This window comes from Moschus berezovskii, chromosome 17, assembly GCF_049115385.1.
Source record: "Moschus berezovskii isolate FMDL1 chromosome 17, NW_MosBer_1.0, whole genome shotgun sequence".
In the NCBI taxonomy this organism is placed as follows: domain Eukaryota; kingdom Metazoa; phylum Chordata; class Mammalia; order Artiodactyla; family Moschidae; genus Moschus; species Moschus berezovskii.
This window is the reverse complement of record NC_142476.1, coordinates 7,115,809-7,134,804: the sequence shown is the minus strand read 5'-3', so window position 1 is coordinate 7,134,804 and position 18,996 is coordinate 7,115,809. Positions and strand designations below refer to the sequence as shown.

Here is an 18,996-nt window from a genome sequence, read left to right as displayed (position 1 = left end):
CGTTTGTTATGAGGCTTTGAATAATTGGTCTTTTCATTGCTGACTCACTGTAAGTAAACTGCGTCATTGTACTGACCTGCTCTGTTAGCATAAGCATGTGAGGCTGGAAATTGACCCCACACAAGATTCTGTTGCAGCAGAGCCCTTGGACAGAGTCTGGTCTGAGGGAGTTAGAGTGGTCGTGAAACATGGTCCTCATAGGAACACAGACAACACACAGGAAACGGGCTGGTGGCTCAGTCGCTCAGTCGTGCCCGTCTCTTGCGGCCCCACGGACTGAAGCCCGCCAGGCTCCTCTGTCTGTAGGGTTCTCCAGGCAAGAGTATCACATCGTGCTTTATAAAGCTCTTTACAGACATGATTTGTTTAGCACAACCTTGGAGGGACTGCAGGCTCAGAGTTCTGTCTTGCCTCATCACCCCTACTAAAGACGCAGGTCCGTGAATGGTGAGGCTAGGTCCACAGTGAACATCCACTCTTCAGCTTTGGCCCAGGATTCTGCCATGACAGTGCTGTCAAGACGGGCTTCAGATGGTTTTTCCAGTAATGGTGACACGTTTTGCATCGATTCATCTTCCCTTTTCTCCTCATGAATACCGTAGGTGCATGGGAGGAGGCAAGGGCGTGTTACGCTGTGCAAGGGATTCCTTTTTCTATGTGCTAAGCCGAATAATCTACACCACGGTCAAATGTGCAGCCTTGAACTTCCACATTGTAACCAAATGAGTTTCAGTGAAACGCAAAAACCAGTTCATTTCTGGGTTTTGGCAAAATTATTGAAAGATATACCTCTTGGAGTGAGCAAACATTACAGCTGTGCCCTGTTCCTGGACACTTTTAAGAATGTCTCTTGGACAGGGGTGCTCTCCTAGAGGGAGGTCGGGGGTGGACCGGATGAACTGCGGGCCCTCATTGATTGCACTGTGTGTGATCAATACCAGAAGGCAGGTGAGAATTCCTTTTTAATAATTTTTATATGGTTCTCGCCACAATTACTGAGATATTCCTTTGATGGACATCAGCGCTAAGGTGAAAGGACTGTCTTAGTCACCTAGCCCTTTCCTCCGGGTGAGATGATCGCAAACGTTCAAAGACGCCTTCCTATCTGATTTTAAAATAATTCCAGAAATAGAAGAATCATTGCTTAACTCAGTAGCCTGTTCTGTTGTTTAATCATCCTTAGCTTCAGAGAACCCCCCCACCCCCCGCTTCAAAGTGCTGTTTCTGTAGTGAGTCCCTCTGCTTTCCCGCTCTGGGGAAGGAGAATAACCCATCACCGCGGCAGTGCCTCCAGCCCATGCCTCTGGAAGGTGTTCTCAGGATGGTTTGAACAGGAGCCTTCATCCCTCTGTTTGTTGGCAAAAGAAAATCTGACTTGGCCTTGAACTGTGTGCGTTCCTCTGTCCCCACCCCTCTCCCAGCTCCACCATTTCCATGCGATTTCCCAGATTTCCCCGAGAGGGGAAGGTTCAAGGAACGCATCTCCCGTCTGAATCATTTTTGCAACAAGCCTTTATTACTTTTTTTTAAAACCCATATAAGACAGACATTTCAAAAGAAAACAGCCCCTCAGAACACACACCGGACATCACAATGGCAGAAGGCACTCCAGCAGTCATGCCGACCCTGCGAGGGGAGGGGTACTCCCTACTCACTACTGTTTCGGAGGCTCAGACCCCAGCCGGGGGCCCTTGGTCTAACTGTGCTTTCGATAAAGTCTGAATTTTCCCAGTTTTCTTATTTCATAAACACCCCATCTCTTTATATATATAGCTATATGCCTTTATGTATATATGTACATGACTTCTTTCCCTTCTCAAAAATAAAACGGCCACCCCATCCGAGGGGGTGTCTCAGCAGCATTCACAGTGGTTGCAGCAGCGGGCCTTCTGTTCGTTACAGACATGCAGCGTGGAGGAGAGGGCGCTGCGCCCGCCCACAGCAGGGAGAGGGGATTTTAAGGGAGGAGGTGATAAGGCTGAGCAGGAGATGGCAGATAACTAGGGTTTTTATGATGGAAAACATCTTATTTGAGCTGCTTAGCTCGTCCTGTTTTTGCAGCTCTGAAGACCAAGAAGTTTGCACAATGAAGGTTCTGTATTCCTGAAGGATCAGGGGCCAGGTGGGCTCAGGGAACTTGTGAGGCTACACAAAGAAGCATGGGCTTGAACCGACCCAAGAAGGAGTTGGGAAGGCAGGGAACAGCAAAGGAATGGGTCTCTTAGAGGCTGGATTGGAAAACCGGCCCCACTCTGAAAGTTCACAGTCCTCCCTCTGCCCTGGAGTGGCTCTGCAGTCCTGGCTCCTGGCATGGACTGTCTGGCTTGTTTTAAGTTTGAACCTAAGCAAGGAGCCAGTACAGATGTAGAGCTGGGAATCTGATCCGCCCTGTCCAGGCCGTTTGACCTCACTTCTAGGAAGTCAGGGCCCAGGACCTCAGGCGGGCAGGAGCTCTGTGACCCTCATCCCGTGCCTGGGGGGCAGGCTCCCCTGTCCTTGTCTCCCTCACCGCAGTGGTCCACTTCCTGGCAGGAGCAAGCCAGCAGCAGAGCCTCAAGCAAAGGCCCCGGGTTCCTGATCCTCTCCGAAAACAAAAAGGCACTGAGGTCACAGGAGGCCAGCCGCACGGCCGACAATGGTTCAGACCACGAAGGATTCCCAAGTTGGCTGAGTTGGAGGGCACCCCCTCCGTAATCAAGGCAACTCCTCCAGCAGCACTTGGAGATCCCAGAGTCCAGAGGGAGGGGAGAGGCAGTCCTGGAGGCTGGAGGGGAACCGAGGCAGCCAGGCCCGTGGCCGCTAGCTGGGGAGGCCTGAAGAAACTTGGACTCGTTTACCTGCAACACGTTTTGGCTTCGACCATCTGATTTCCGTACTCAGCAGGAAAATTTAAAAATGGTTAAATGGCTGGTTTCCCCTTAGTGGAAACAATGAGGATGATGGCAATATTAAATTCAAAAACTGCAACTTAAAGAGTTGACGAAGGTGTGGCTGAAGACCACACGCACACAGATACAAATGCCTTTGGGTTTACACGTGTACAGACCCGGGCCATCAGGGCCAGGGCCAGCTGCAGCTTCTCTGGAAATCTCAGGCAACCTCAGCTTTGGTGCTTCTGACCCGAGCCTCTGGGGCCAGTAGCTTTATGACCATCCCTTACCCGTGAGCAACGGGCGCCTGAGGACAGTGGGGGGAAATTCTCTTTTTTAAATGTTTATTTATTTGACTGCACAGGGTCTTAGTTGGAGCACGCGGGATGTTTTAGGTGAGGCATGTGGGGTCTAGTTCCCCGACCAGGGATTGAACCTGGGCCCCATGCATTGGGAGCTCGGAGTCTTAGCCACTGGATCACAAGGGAAGTCCAGGGACAATTCTACGAGCTTGGGCCTGTTTCAGGGGCTTAGCTCAGACCTGCTAAAGGAATGTGCTATAGTTCTGGACTCATAAATAAAGGAACTGTGGATGGCAAATAAACAAACTGAAGAAGACTAAAGGCCAGAGAAAGAACACACATCTCTAAAACCCTTTGCTTTGCTTTGCCAGCTGGTGTAGAGACAGGCAGCTATCTGGTCTGCGGAAGGCTTGCAGATGGCGAGACGAGGCGGCCGATCTTGCACACGAGCGCGCTGCTCCGGGGCAGTGTGCAGAGGCACAGATGGCGACAGGCAGGCCCTGCGCCTGCACACACACGCGGCCGCCAGAGGCACTGTGCCACATCTGGAGCTGATGGGCGGGCACAGATGCACCACCAGAGGTGTCCTGAGAAAGTGTCTGTTGCAAAATAATAATTAATAATAAAAATTAAATGCGTGGGCTTTCGGGAGAAGGGGAGGCTGGACTGGCTAGGCAGGCTTGCCCTGGGATCTTCTTAAGGCCTCCTCCAGTTTCTGCCTGAACTTGTTGTACTTCTTCTGCACTTGCTGCACTTTGTCCTGTTCCTCTTTCTCCAGGATCGTCAGGAAGTTCTGGAGCTCAGGGATGGAGAAGGCGTCCCACTGGGCGGCGAGACGGAGATTGGGGGAGAGAGAGAACAGGAGACGGGTTAGACATCGTGTGACGGAGGGGCCCTGCCAGGTCCCCCTTCACACCGCTTGCTACAGAATAGGCAGGTGTGATGAGAAAGCCCGAGGTCTCCATGCCATATCAGCAACAGAATTTCAAATCCTGGCATCTTGTGGCCCAGAATTAGTAGACCGTAAGCCCTATTTTGATCGGTTTATGCTGTATTTTATTGGCTTAGGCCCTATTCATTGGAGAATCAATAATCTTAAATTTCTCAGTAGCAGCTGAAATCCTGACTGTGATGCTGGAGCTGCCTGAGACCCTGGTGACCGCCGGGAGCTGTCTGCCTTGGGGCTGACCAGCAATGGGGCCCCAGCATGCAGCCCCCGGAGTGACATCTGGAGGGGAGCTGGGCTGGGCCTCAGGAGACTGGGCGTCAGCCTGGCTCCGCTGTGTGACCCTGAGCACAGAACTCCACCCTTCTCAGCGTTTCCTCATCTGCCCTGGAGTTGGGGTGTCCGCCGCCCGCAGCTGGCAGTGCAGATAATGAGCTGAGTCACCTGCACAGCTGTGCAGGGCCCGGCCGGCGGGACCCGGCCTCTCAGAACAGAAGGCAAGTTCGGCTTCTCCTGGCTGACTCGAGAACTGAGGCCCCCAAAGTCAGGGACTTTGACTCCTAAGCTTGTTGAACACAAACGAACATCAAGGTTTATTTGGTTTAATCCCCACATTGGAGAAATGAGAAAACTGAAGTCCACGGAGGGAACCACGATCACAGAGCTTACAGCCGCAAAACTTGAACGAGAAGCCAGGCCTCTCAACCCAGGCCTGTGAGGTTCCCACGGGGCCAGCAACGCTCAAACAGTTTCTGTGGAATACTCTGTCCCAACAAAACCTCCCACTCTGTCAAACAGAGGGAGAGCAGAGCTTCCTGGTGGAGGTGGGAAAAAGACAGGCCTAGATCCCCCAAATTTCCACAGTGGCCCCCAAGACTGCTTCTGCAAACCCCAGGCCTGCACTGAAGGCGGTGTGACAAGCTCCGAGATGCACCCGCCGCCACCCCAGGTACCCCAGGACGCGGGGAGCACCAGCTGGGTTCAGCCCACTTCACACCGCAGGCTGGACGCTTCCTTTGGGGTAGTGAGGTCCGTTTTTAGGAACTAGGGAGAGGCAACTGACTCAACAGTACCCGTGCCTGGGGGAGCCCAGAGTTCGAGCTTGCTGGGCCTCGGGACATCCTCAGGAGCAAAACGCTAGGTGGAACACAGAGGTTCTCAGCACCCCTCCACCCTAGTGTTCGGAAGCAGGCACATGGAATCCTGTCCTTCCACAGGCCTTGCCAGACACAGGCCCTGACCTGCTCCCCCAGAGCGCTTACAGTCCTGACTTCAGCGCTGACCCTGGGCCACACTCGCTCCAGTTCAGCAGCTTCGGGGCGGCATCCAGCCGCGCTGGGGGGTGAGGACCGCACCCACCTGGCGAGGCGAGCCCTGCGGGCTGGGTCTGCGCAACAGGCGGAGGTGCCCAGACCTACCTCCACCTCTCCAGTTTCATTCTCCTTTAGCACGAAGCTGAGGACATCCGTGTCAGGCCCGGCGAGTAAGCGCAGGTAGAGGGGGCAGTCAGCGATGGAGAGTTTCTGGAAGAGCACTGCAACACGCGAATTACCACGTGTGAAACAGACCGCCAGTCCAGGTCGGACGCACGAGACAGGGCGCTCAGGGCCGGTGCACTGGGATGACCCAGAGGGATGGGATGGGGAGGGAGGTGGGAGGGGGGTTCTGGATGGGGAACACATGTATACCCATGGCTGATTCAAGTCAATGTATGGCAAAACCACCACAATATTGTAAAGTAGCCTCCGATTAAAATTAATTAATTAAAAAAAAACTACTTAGTCTACAAATAGAGAAGTATTTTTCTTCCTAGAGGAAGGAAAATTTCTTCATTGATTTAGGTTCAAAATGACAGTAAGACAAATAAACTCAAAAAATCAAAAAAGAAAAAACGAGCACTGCAAACCGAAGAGGGGGCCGGGCTCGCCTTGGAGTAGAAGGGTAGGGGCTCAGGATGGCCAGGACAGACTAGGATGCAGGGGTGTTTCTAGCCATCCTTTCACTCTAATGAAACGAGCTTGGCAGGAATAAAGGGTGACAACCAGCACGTTCGGAGTCTGCTAGGGTGGGAAGCGTGTTTCCATTCACATCATCCCCCAACACATTCGAGGGAGTGGTCCCACTCCACAGATTAGGAAGTGAACGCCCAGGGGTGGGTTTCCTGCAGCCACGTGTGACGGGAGGCGCACGGTGGGTGGGCAGCAGCCCGGGTGGTCCGTCCACAGACCTGATGCCACACGGGAGGCTGGGCTCCGGCGCCACGAGAAGCCCAGCCCTCCCGCTCAAGTGTGGCCGGGCTCGCCCAGCCAGAGTCGGCTTCCGCTCAAGTGTGGCCGGGCTCGCCCAGCCAGAGTCGGCTTCCGCTCAAGTGTGGCCGGGCTCGCCCAGCCAGAGTCGGGACGGGCGTTTCCATGGGGAGCTCGGCTCTCTCCTACCTTGTCCATCCTTGTGGATCCGCTTAAAAAGTGCGAACTTCTGGGGATTGTCCACGACCATGAACTTCTTGAGCAGCCCCTGGATGACCTCGCTGACCGTGGTGCTGCTGCTGATGTGCAGCTGCTTGACGGCGTCGAGCGGCAGGTAGAAGGACGTGCGCTTGTCCGTGGTGGCCGCCGGGTCCACGTCCTTGATGGCGTCGTAGATGGACTGGGGCCGGATCCCGGCAGGCACCGTCACCGGCCGCCGCAGCTTCAAGTGCACCTTGATGAAGCCTGTGTAGCTGCCGTCCTCGCTCTGCCAAGGCGCACGTTGGCTGGGGTCAGGGCGGGCCTGTCTCGCCGGATCTCCCACCTGCCACTCGGGGCCGGGGCTCCAGACCCGCCGGGCTGCAGAGGCCCTTCCTGATGCAGTGCCACCCCACTCATACCCACACCACCTGCCTCCCCGAGTTCCCTCCTGCCTCTGCTGACCTAGGGATGCTGGCAGGGCAGCGGCCGGAGAAGGCCCGGAGGACCTAGCTACTGCTGCGGCTTCCCCTCCCCTGGGGCTCACGATGCTTGCCCCCAATCCCCTGCCACCAGGCAGATGGGCTGATTGCCTCTGCTGAGTCCCCGGGCCAAGAGGCAGGGTCTGGAGTGGCCCCTGTGGTCATCCCCTCCAAACCAAGGAGGAGCAGGCAGGCTCTGTGATAAGATCCTCAGAAAACCAGGGCACTGAGTTTCCTCCTACATCTCTCTCTAAAACCCTCGAGACTTAAACCCCAGTCCCTCTGCGACTGGATTGTTCTGGCGTCCATCTGGCTGACGCCCCAAAGAGCCAGTTGCCAGCAAACACCAGCAGGGGGCAGGGCTCCTCCAGCGTCTCCCCTGAAGATGGCCTCTGAAGCTGGTGCCCTCCTCTCTCTGAGCTCTGCACAGTCGGGCAGGCTGCCCCAGGCACAGGATGTAAGGACCAAGACGGGGAGGAGGGCTGCCTGCTCCCCTCGCCTGGGGCTTCCTGGGCCCCTAGTCACCTGTGTGTCATTTAATGCCTAGTGCGCTTTGACACACGGGCACTAACGTCTCTGTTTTATACTAAAACTCAGAGAGGTTAAGGTTTCCCCAAGTTTCAACGTAGAGAAAGAGCCAGAGATGGGATCTGGGTCTCATTCCACAGCCCAGTCTGTTTCCCTAGAGCACGGACAGCCCAGGTTCTTGGCCTCACATAAGTCTGAAGGCCTCCAGAGCCCCAAAGAAAGGGGAGCGCCCTCCCGGGGAGGGGAGCCCCAGGATTCCGAGGGGGAAGAGGGGAGCCAAAGTGGAACGGTCTGTGAGCGAGGTGGGGGCAGGGACAGGGTGCAGGCGCGGACGCTCACCAGCTTCATGCCCAGGCAGTTCTTCTCCCGGGCGTTGTAGCTCTCAATCTTCTGCTTGATCTCCTGCAGAGTGGGTGGGCGCTGAGGCTCCTCAGGGGGCTTACAGTCGTTCTGGAACAGAGACAGATGTGAGGGTGGACACATGCATCACACACACTTCTCAGGATGAGAAAGGAAGTGACCGCTTCCTCCCAAAGGCCTCTCCAACCAAGAGTAAGTGAGCACTAGCCCCACGTACTGAATGGGATGGACTCAGGCTGAGAACAATCGAACATCAAATGCCAGCTGCGGTAACTGCCTGGCCGGCTACCCCCAGGAAGTGGCTGAAACCTCTCTTGGTGCCAATCTCCTAGCCTGTGAAATGGGGGCAATACCCCACCCTTCAGGCTTGTTGCAAGACTGACGTGAAAGGGGCCGGCACACAGGCACTGGGTATGACTCTGCTGAGTTGGCAAAGCTGTTTTGCTCATTGAGGGCTGCTACAGAAAGATGCATTCAGAGGCTTTGGGAGATGCAGAGACATGCAAGCCGTAGTCGTCTCCTCAAGGAAGTAACAGCTGGACAGAGGAATGCACGCACGGTCTCAGCGTATGCTGAAGGGAACGACAGCAGTTCTTCCAGGCTGAGGGGGTCAAGGGCACATGCACATCAGCTCAGGCCCCAGGTCCCAGGGCTTCCCTGGTGACTCAGACAGGAAACAATCTGCCTGCAATGCAGGAGACCTGGGTTTGATCCCTGAGTTGGGAAGATCCCCTGGAGAAGGCAATGGCAACCCATTCCAGTATTCTTGCCTGGGAAATCCCACGAACAGAGGAGACTGGTGGGCTATAGATCATGGGGTCTCAAAGAGTCAGACATGACTGAGCAACTAATACACACACACACATAAACACACACACACACACATACACACACACATATACGCACATATACATACACACGCATACACACATACACACACATATACATGCACACACATACACACGCATACACACATATACATACACACATATACACGCATATACAAACATACACACATATACACACAATACATACACACACATACACACACACATATATACACACATACACACATATACACACAATACATACACACACATATACACACACACACATACACACACATACACACTACACACATGTGCACATATACATACACACATATACACACATACACACACATATACAAACATACACACATATAGACACCATATACACACATACACACATATACACACATACACACACAATACATACATATACATACACACATACACACATATACACACATACATACACACACATACACACATATACACACACATATACACACATACACACATATACATACACACACATACACACATACACACACATATATACACACATACACACAATACATACATATACATACACACATACACACATATATACACACATACACACACAATACATACATAAACACACACATATACACACATACACACAATACATACATATACATACACACACATATATACACACATACACACACAATACATACACACACACACACACACACGTATTTATCAAACGAATGCACAGCGTGGGAGCAGGGGGCTGCAGCCTTCTCTGACAGCCGAGGGGTGACTCTTCTCTGCTGGGGCACAGGGTTGGCCGGGGTTTACTGAGAGCCTCCTCCGTGCCAAGTGCTCGGTATGCATTGTCTCAGTTAATCCTCAGAACCAAACTGCAAGATCAAGTTTGTCACCCACATTTCACGGTGAGACGGCAGAGACTCAGAGGCGGTCAGGAACGTGCTTCCAGCCCTACCGTCTGCAGAGCTAAAAGGGACACGTCTGTTCTGCTGCGTTCTTCCCACGACAACATGGTGGATTCTGACCGCACCCCCGCCCCAGACTCCCTGCAGGAAGAATGAAGCTGAGGACGTGAAGGTCAGGGTGCTTCCCACTGCGGAGACAGTGCAGGGGAGAATCGGGGTCTGAGCCGCTCAATCCGGCTGTCAGTGCCCGAGCGTCTCTCGAGTCCACTGCCGCCCCCTCCGGGCTTTGACTTCATGCTGTTCCTGTGCGGCTGAGCGTGAGGGAGCCACAGTTTGCGGGAATAAACAGGTTGGTTGAAATCAGCCTAGAATTTGCCTGTCTTAGAAATCCAGTGGAGCCCAGGGTGGGTTGGGATTCTCCTTTGGCAAATGAGGAAACTGAGGCCTGGAGGGTGATCATTTTCTCCCAGCTGCCATCATGCAGGACCAACCTGTGGGCGTCTGTCTGGTTTGGCTGGGGAATTTCACAGCCGCGCTGCCATCACAGCATCACCCAGATGAACACGCCGGCTTCCTGGGGCAGAGCCGCTTGTCTCGCCAGCCCGTGGGAGACAAGTCACACTCGGCAGGATGCCTTCACTTCCTCCTCGCACTTTCCAACCCCACAGGGCTGGTAAGACGTCAAGCTCCGGCTGCCGACAGGAGCTGGCGTGCCTCCCACACCCGGCCCTCAGCGCGGAGATGCGCTGATGCCCTTTTTCCATCACAGCATCTTCCGCCGGCCTGTCACCCGTCTCTGCACTCTTCTCTGAGGATGCTGGTCAGAAGAGCACTGTGCGTCCACACACCGTCTCTTACACACTAAATATGCCGTTCCTATTTTACAGGTTACAGACAGAAGCTCAGACGGGTGAAGAAACACGTGTGTGGTCCCACTGCTAGTAAGCACCTGCGTGGGGCCTGACACCCAGTCCGTCAGATCTGCCTGATGGTGCTCTTCTCACCATGTGGTCACCCAGGAGCGCCCACGCCTACCGCCCCCACGGTGATCACCAGAATTCCACGCTCCGAGGCGGGGACAAGCTGCCTCCTCACCAAGACTGATACATTACTGAGCTGGGAAATGTTCAGCTAAGGTGTGTCTGATTGGTGGGTCCCCAGAAGCCTCAGGACCTGGGGCCACCATGTCACCCATGAAGATGCCAAGGAGGGACTCCTGTCTCCCGGAGGGAAGCGCCAGGATTCCAGGAAAGGGCTTGCCCTTCTCCTATGTGGCCACTCAGACCTGTGGGACAGGACCCTGAGTCCATCAAGGGCCACCCAGGAGGAGCAGTCCCCGGGGGACTCCTTCCTGCTGGAGGGGAGCAGCAGCTGGTGTGAGTTGCACACCCGTCTTCATTGGCTGCTGACTTGTTCCCCAGAGACCCTCACAGTGAAGCGTGTCATTCCTCGTTCCTCCCGGCTCAGTCCCTGGAGACCTCACCCCGGCCCCCAGCCCGCTGGGCACCTCTCTACGGGACCGGATGCGCCCGCTGCCCGCTGAGGGCTTCCAATCAGAAAGGCCAGCATCCAGTTATTATTACACACGCTCCATTCCTTTCATCTATAAAACATGCAGGCTCCTGCTTCTTAGGGGATAACAGCCTTCTAAGGCTCCTCTATAAAAAAGAGCTAAGTGATGGAAAGAAAACTCTAACAGCTCCAAGAAGATCTCTCTCAGTTTCCAAATGAGCTACAGCCATTTCCCTGATAGAAAGGGCAGCTGCACCATGGCTTTCAAAGACCAGTATTCCAGCCTATTTTTGAACAGTAACAGTCAGAGCGGCCTTAACCTAAAGATTTTCCTTCCTGTTCTCTTTCCCATCAGCAGATAACCCATCTATCCCCCGCTTCCCACCACAAACCTGGGGAAGTGACACAAGCGGCTGTGGGCACCCTCTGCAGGACTGACGCAGAAGATAGCCATCCCTCTTTCCGCCCGTTGGGGAGTGCCAGGAGCCCTGTCTGGCCGGCACGCTCAATCTCCCAGCCTCAGACGGCAGCACCCCAGGCTGCTGCCCACACCAGAGCTGCAGACAAGATATAACCTGTGGACTGAATGAATCAGCTCCCAAAGCAGCCAATCAGCCAGCCAGCCACTGCCAGCACCGTCCGCTCCCCTTTCCCATTCCAGAGAGGGCAGAAAATCGAGACAAGTGCTTCTTAAATTTGGCTGCACGTGGACTCCTCTTGGGGAGCCTCAGAAACACAACACCTGGGCTCCCTCCTGGAGGTTCCGATTTAAGTGGTCTGGGGTGCAGCCTGGGCAGATGGATTTTAAAAATCTCCCAGGTGACGTTAACATGCAGCACCCCATGTTGAGAGAAGGACTCCCAGGCAATTTCAGACCTCCAGGGTCCCATCCAGCTGCAGGGTTAACACTTTGGGACCCACAGATATCCACAGCCCCCAAGGTTTACTGAGAAGGCAATATCCAGTGTCTGCAGTCTTCAGAGGGTAAGTCAAAGACCCCACTTTCTATTCACCTGTAGAATTCTCAGGTCCTCAAAGTGAAAGATTTGCCTCCATCTATGGCTACAAAGCTAGAAACCAGACAGTTTTGTTTCTGGGGGTGACCCAAGATGGAGACAGAATGGGAAATTGACCCAGTTATGTTTTAAAGATACAGGCATTGCCTGTGAGGTGTCTCTCCTAGGAGGCTGACACACCTCGGTGTCTCTGGCATGGATGTTCTGATTAAGCTCCTGGCATGGGTGGCAGATGGTTGAGCTGTTCCTAACGCATCCAGGGCACTGGTGAAAGCAGATTTGTGTTCCTAGGTCCTAAGCCATGGAAAGGGCGGTGTCCTCTCTTAACTCTCAGGGTTACTGGGGTAGGCTGGGTGCTAGGCCTCAGAGTAGAGACACATCCTGAAACAGTGATCCTCAAACTTTTCAGTTTAAGTACCCATTACACCAAAAAAAGAGAGGACCGTTCTCTGGTGGTCTGGGGCCCATCTCAGAGCAGATTTATCCCAAGCTGAATTTTACTTTAAGAAAAAACCCACAAAAGCAGTTCCCGTCTTTTGATGGGGTGCTCACGGTTTATAACATAAATGGCATTATTTTGAGAGAGGGATAACTTAGGTATGGCATTGGGTTTTTTTTTCTTTTTGCAGCTGAGGCAGTTGTAAAATAACTTAATGTAGCTTTTTACAACTGTGTATTCTATAGTATTTTTTCATTTGGTGAAATTTTAATTGTTAATGTTTTTGGCATTGTGCTTTGTACATTTATTAAATAAAATTTAAAAAAAAAGAAAAAACCCAAACATCGGCTAATCTTGCATTTTGATCAATGACATAAAGTCTTAATTTGGGTCACTGGGAAGTGACCCAGTGAGCTGAGAAGACTCTGAGTGAGGCTGGTGGCTTTCAGTTTCCCCCTCTGAGCGCAGGGAGGCCCACAAAGCCCCAGCAACGAGGGGGACCCGCAGAGTGAGGAGTGGGCTGAGGAGAACCTCCTGGAGCCATCAGAGACATCCGGGCCCTTTTTTTTTTCTGGACCTAAATCACACAAACCACACTTTTTGCCAGAAATGTCCCCTGCCCTGTTTTTAAACTCGTCAGCCTCTTCTTGCACTCTGCTTTCACCATCTCACTCCTGTGTCTGAAGTCCCTCAGCTGTCAAGGCCCCTCTGATCATCTCAGCCCTGAATGGTAACAATGATGTTTTACTGTTATTTACTGGCTAGCTCTGTGCAGGTACTCTTTCTCTCACTTAGCCTGTGCTGTTAGCTCATTTCACTCTTGCCAAAAGTTTATGAGAAATGTACACTTATGCTCATTTCACAGATGAGGAAACAGAGCCCCAGGAAGGTTAAAGCTAACCTACATCCAAAGCTGACACTACACTGTCCTGCAGTTAAATCCCATCTACTTACACTAACCTCCGAGTAGACCACCCAGCTTGGTTTTTCTTCCCAACTAGGCTGAAGCTCCCTAATGACTTACACCATACGTAGGCCTCTTCTCTATGCCAGGTGGCTCTGGGCACGAAGCAGATAATAAATATTTGCTCAAGAACCTGCAATGGCCCCATGCCTATGTGGGGAGAAAACAGTCTCACTGTCTGCTGGGAATTCTAGTGCAGTAAGTCTTGCACTGCAACCTGGGCCGAGTTCTGTGAGAGAAGCACCCGTCTTCTCCACCATGGAATCCCAGAGCCAAGTTCCAGCTTGGCACAGGTTAGACGCTCAGGCAACACCCAACAGGATGAGTACGAGCCTGTGTTCAGATTCTGACTCCCACTGCTAACAAAGCAATCTTGAGAGAGTTTGATCCTGTCTTCCTCATCTCTCATAGGATGAGGGAAGGTAAAGCCATTTATTGTCTCATAGGACTGAAGTAAAGGTAAAGCCGAATGAAATAGGGGGCATCCTAGAAATGATCAAACCCGTCCAAAGACATGCTCTCTATTACTCCAGGCAGACAAAGCCCCACCTCCATGAGTCAGCCTCATTTCTCACTTTCCTGGATCACTCCCTTTGGACTGGCCCACGTGCCAGAGGCTTTGTTCATTCCTTTGTCTACACTCAGTTCAGTTCAGTCGCTCAGTCGTGTCCGACTCTTTGCAACCCCATGAATCACAGCACGCCAGGCCTCCCTGTCCATCACCAACTCCCGGAGTTCACTCAAACTCATGCTGCTGCTGCTAAGTCACTTCAGTCGTGTCCGACTCTGTGCGACCCCACAGACGGAAGCCCACCAGGCTCCCCCGTCCCTGGGATTCTCCCGGCAAGAACACTGGAGTGGGTTGCCATTTCCTTCTCCAATGTGTGAAAGTGAAAAGTGGAAGTGAACTCGCTCAGTCGTGTCCGACCCTTAACAACCCCATGGACTGCAGCCTACCAGGCTCCTCCATCCATGGGATTTTCTAGGCAAGAGTACTGGAGTGGCTTGCCAGTGCCCTAGTGCTTAGCAAATTTTCTGTAAAGGCCAGGCAGCAAATATTTCAGGCTCTGCAGACTGTCTAGTCTCTGCTACTACTCACCTCTGCTGTGGTAGCAGACAGTGATCACAGAATGAGTGTAGTTTCAATAAAACTTTATTTGTGGATTCTGGCCCATGGACAGTGGTTTGCCACCTCTGTGCTACTGTATTGTCTGTGTGGTCTCTCTGCCTAGAATACACAACCCCGATCTCCCCTAGTTCCATCTTCTCCGTGTAGGACATTTCTCGGGCCTGCTGTGATCTCCTCATTCTCTGCTCTCCTCATCTCTTAGATCCCTGACACTTTAATTCCCCAATGGAGAAAGGCACATACAGGTTTGTACTGGTCCACACCTTTTCCCTGATAGCATGGTTGGATCGAGAAGCAGGTGTTTGCAGTGTGTCTCCTCCCAACACCAGTGGATGGGCCTTTGGTAACTCCACTCTCACTTGTGGACATCCACAAGTTTTTCACTTTATCGGAGTTCTCTCTCTCCACCCTCCCCTCATGAGGAGGTAGCAAGTTGGCTGAGGAAAGCTGCAGGCGCGCTCACCACTGGCTCAGGACACTCCCAGACACCAGCCCCACAGCCTCAAAGCCTCGGATTCCTGTCGTAGCAAACCTGCAAATCCCACATGCCATGGACCTCTGCAGCTGCCTGCTAAGGTTACCACCACCACTGCAAGAACCTGTGGAGGTCCTTCACAGCCTGTATGGCTGCTTTAGCATCTAATTATGTGCTGCCTTTTATTGTTTAATTATTGTTCCACATGTGTTAATCCTAAGTCTCCAGTTAGACGCTCCCTGGAGGGAGTCAGATGTGACATCTGATGATTATTCTTCTTTTGCACCCCCTGCAGGGGCTCGGTGGAGAACTAGGCTGACCTCCAAGGACGTGACAGATAAATAAATACCTGCTGATTGAGCGGCAGGGAAAGAGTGGACTAGCTAAGGTGATACTCCGCCCGGCAAGGACGCCAGCCAGGTCCAGGAGCACCTCACACTGACCTGCACCTCGAGGGGCACGTCCTGAGAAGGTGTGGGCTGTGTGGGGTTGCAGGCTTTGGTGGGAAGCTGTCAGCTCTTGGCAGTTTCTCGCTGAGGATGAACACAAGATCATCAAATGACCTGTGACCTCTGGTAAGTCACTTCCCCTCCCAGGGCCTCCTCATCTGTGAGATCATGAAGCCAGACCAGAGAAGCTCTCGGGCCCCTCTGCAACGCTAGGATTTTACACAGAAGGTAGGACAGGGTGGTTTCTTTCATCACTGCTTCCGCTTCTGCTTCAGAGAACGGGGTGTGGGCTGGGGCCTCTGCGAGGAGCGCTGGGGCTGGACGGTCGAGCTGCGGCAGTGATGACGGGTCTGCGGCCGCACTCAGAGCCTGCCCAGCGCTTCTCCACGACTTGACTTTGCTCCTTCCTTGCCACTGGCTTCTCTATGTGTCTGCCAGACCCCAGCTGCCCGAGTTCGAGCAGGTCCACACCTTCTGAAGTCACACAGTTCAGGAAAGCAAAACAAAAACTCTCCCGGAAGCCGGTCACCATGAGCCTTTGCCACATTTCCTCTTTCTTCAGTTCAGTTCAGTTCAGTTCAGTTCAGTCGCTCAGTCGTGTCCGACTCTCCGCGACCCCATGAATCACAGCATGCCAGGCCTCCCTGTCCATCACCAACTCCCGGAGTTCACTCAAACTCATGTCCACAGAGTCGGTGATGCCATCCAGCCATCTCATTCTCTGTTGTCCCCTTCTCCTCCCGCCCCCAACCTTTCCCAGAATCGGAGTCTTTTCCAGTGAGTCAACTCGTCGCATGAGGTGGCCAAAGTATTGCAGTTTCAGCTTCAGCATCAGTCCCTCCAATGAACATCCAGGATTGATCTCCCTTAGAATGGACTGGTTGGATCTCCTTGCAGTCCAAGGGACTCTCAAGAGTCTTCTCCAGCACCACAGTTCAAAAGCATCAATTCTTTGGCGATCAGCTTTCTTCACAGTCCAACTCTCACATCCATACATGACCATGGGAAAAACCATAGCCTTGACTAGACGGACCTTGGTTGGCAAAGTAATGTCTCTGCTTTTTAATATACTATCTAGGTTGGTCATAACTTTCCTTCCAAGGAGTAAGCGTCTTTTAATTTCATGGCTGCAATCAGCATCTGCAGTGATTTGCAAATCTGCCAGCAGCAATTCCTGTGCCCCTTGGGTGGAAACTGTCTCCAGCCTCTGTCTGGGAAGAGAGCCTCTGGCAGCCGCTGCAGGGGAATGACCACCAATAGAGGCTTTCCACTCCGGTCTGCTGCCCACAGCCAGCCTGACTCCAACCCTGGGGTCTCCACTCAGCTCGTCCTAAGAAGGAACCTCTGAAGGAAAGGGGCAGGCACCTGCTGGCTGGGCTAGGTTCAGAACACCCTGCTCGATGCCCAGATCAATTCAAGGCTCACTGGCCCTTTTGTGATAGCCTAAATCAAACGGGAAAGAGGAAGCCTGGTGGGGCTTCACCACAGGGCCCCCTCCCGGGTCCTGATGAGCTGGGTTCCCAGCCCCATCCATGGCAGTGGGTTGATTCTCACAAGTCCCTCTATGGAGCTGTCCAGTGTTCCGAAATAAAAGAACCAGAAACTCCAAAACTGTGGTCCCTGACAGGCTATTCCCAACAGGGGAAGGCAAGAAGGAAGCATGTGTCTGTTGCTCAGCCATGTCTGACTCTTTGGGACCCCGTGGACTGTAGCCCACCAGGCCCCTCTGTCCATGGGATTCTCCAGGCAAGAATACTGGAGTGGGTTGCCAGTTTCTTCTCCAGGGGATCTTCCCAACCCAGGGATCGAACCTGGATCTCCCACATAGGAAAGATTCTTTACCATCTGAGCCAGCAGGGACACGGAGCCGTCTGAACAAGCAGAAAGTGAAGTCGCTCAGTAGTCTCCAACTCTTTGTGACCCCATGACTGTAGCCCGCCAGGCTCCACTGTCCATGGGATTCTCCAGGCAAGAATACTGGAGTGGGTTGCCATTTTCTTCTCCAAGGGATCTTCCCAACCCAGGGATCGAACCTGGGTCTCCTGCTTGCAGGCAGACGCTTTACCCTCTGAGCCACTAGGGAAGCCTAACAAGCAGAATAAGCAGAACCATGTGGAATTTGAGTTGCTTTGGGACATAGAGGAGAAGCAGTTAAAAAAAAAAAAAGGAAAACAAAACAGAGAGAAGGAAACTAGAAAGAAACCGAAGTCATCAAAGACAAAATATGGAGCAGATGGTCTATGCAGACATTCGGTCAACAGTGGCGGACTGAACTGCTCATGGGTTAGGGACTGTGAAAGGCACCTTGGGACACGAAACTGAGGGGGTGTGGCTCCCATCCTTGGAGCCCATGCGTTACCAGAGGGGGGAAGACAGAGGAGACGCACGTCCTGTGGACACCAGAAGAAGCACGGTGCAAGCTGGGACCAGCCTGGGTGCAATCCAGCCAGCCCAGCCCAGCTCCGAGTGTAGGGGTTCCTGCCCGTGGACTCTGGGCTGCCAGCGTGTCCTGGAGCCATCCTGGCATCCCTCATGTTTTCACACAGCCCTCTCAGTCTACAGGCAGGAGCAGGCCATCTGGGGTAGCAGGAGCCCCATGCAGGAGGCTGGGAGAGCCCTGTGCCTGGGAGCTGAGGCGTTTCAATTCAGGCCTGCAGTTGCCTCATCATCTTAGTGAGGCATTCTTGGGGTTCACAGTCATGATCTCGTTTAGTCCTCAAATTCATGAGGGAGGTATGTTGCTACCGACTGAGCCATGGTGCTGGCACATCTGGCCATAGGTTGGCTTCTGCCAGCCATACCCTTGGTCATCTGTGATTGTGGGCAAGCCAATCTCACTGAGACTCAGGTTGCTTTGCCTGAGAAATGCAGATAAGCAGGTTTTCTTATACATTTATTGCAGAGATGGACTGAGATCGCATATCTGGAAGTGCTTAGCACAATATAAGTACACAGTAAGCGCTCAGTGAATGGCAGCCAGCACACAGCCATGGTACCCACCAGCAGGATCAGTAATCATACATCTGGAGGGCAAAGGGAAGTTTGGTTGTGGGGTCTGATCCCACGTGGAGTCCTCTCCCCCAACCCTGGACCCCTGACAGGCCTTTCAGTCTGGCCCACATTATGACTCTTGGGTGTCCACTATCTTCTTCAGGGATGTAGGCCCCTTTCTCCATTAAAACGGTATTGGGAATTATATGTTATGATTGGTATAAGGACAAATACATCAATGTCATAAAGTACTTCTTTCAACTTAAAAGTTCATTTTTTTCCTCCTGATTTTAAACGGAATTAAAATATTTTTGTGGGCTCCTCAAA

General features: G+C 52.8%; 1 protein-coding gene across 1 annotated transcript in view; it reads right to left on the bottom strand.

Moving 5' to 3' along the window:
• Positions 1-1,494: 1,494 nt before the first annotated feature.
• RASSF5 (Ras association domain family member 5) overlaps positions 1,495-18,996 on the bottom strand; it is a 75,324-nt gene continuing 57,822 nt past the window's right edge. Inside the window, exons 3-6 of the mRNA XM_055419989.2 lie at positions 7,912-8,022; positions 6,554-6,851; positions 5,537-5,652; positions 1,495-3,995 (exon numbers count right to left, since the gene is read on the bottom strand). Of these exons, the coding sequence (XP_055275964.1) occupies positions 3,843-3,995; positions 5,537-5,652; positions 6,554-6,851; positions 7,912-8,022 (678 nt within the window). The 3' untranslated portion in view covers positions 1,495-3,842. The remainder of the gene's footprint in view (positions 3,996-5,536; positions 5,653-6,553; positions 6,852-7,911; positions 8,023-18,996) is intronic.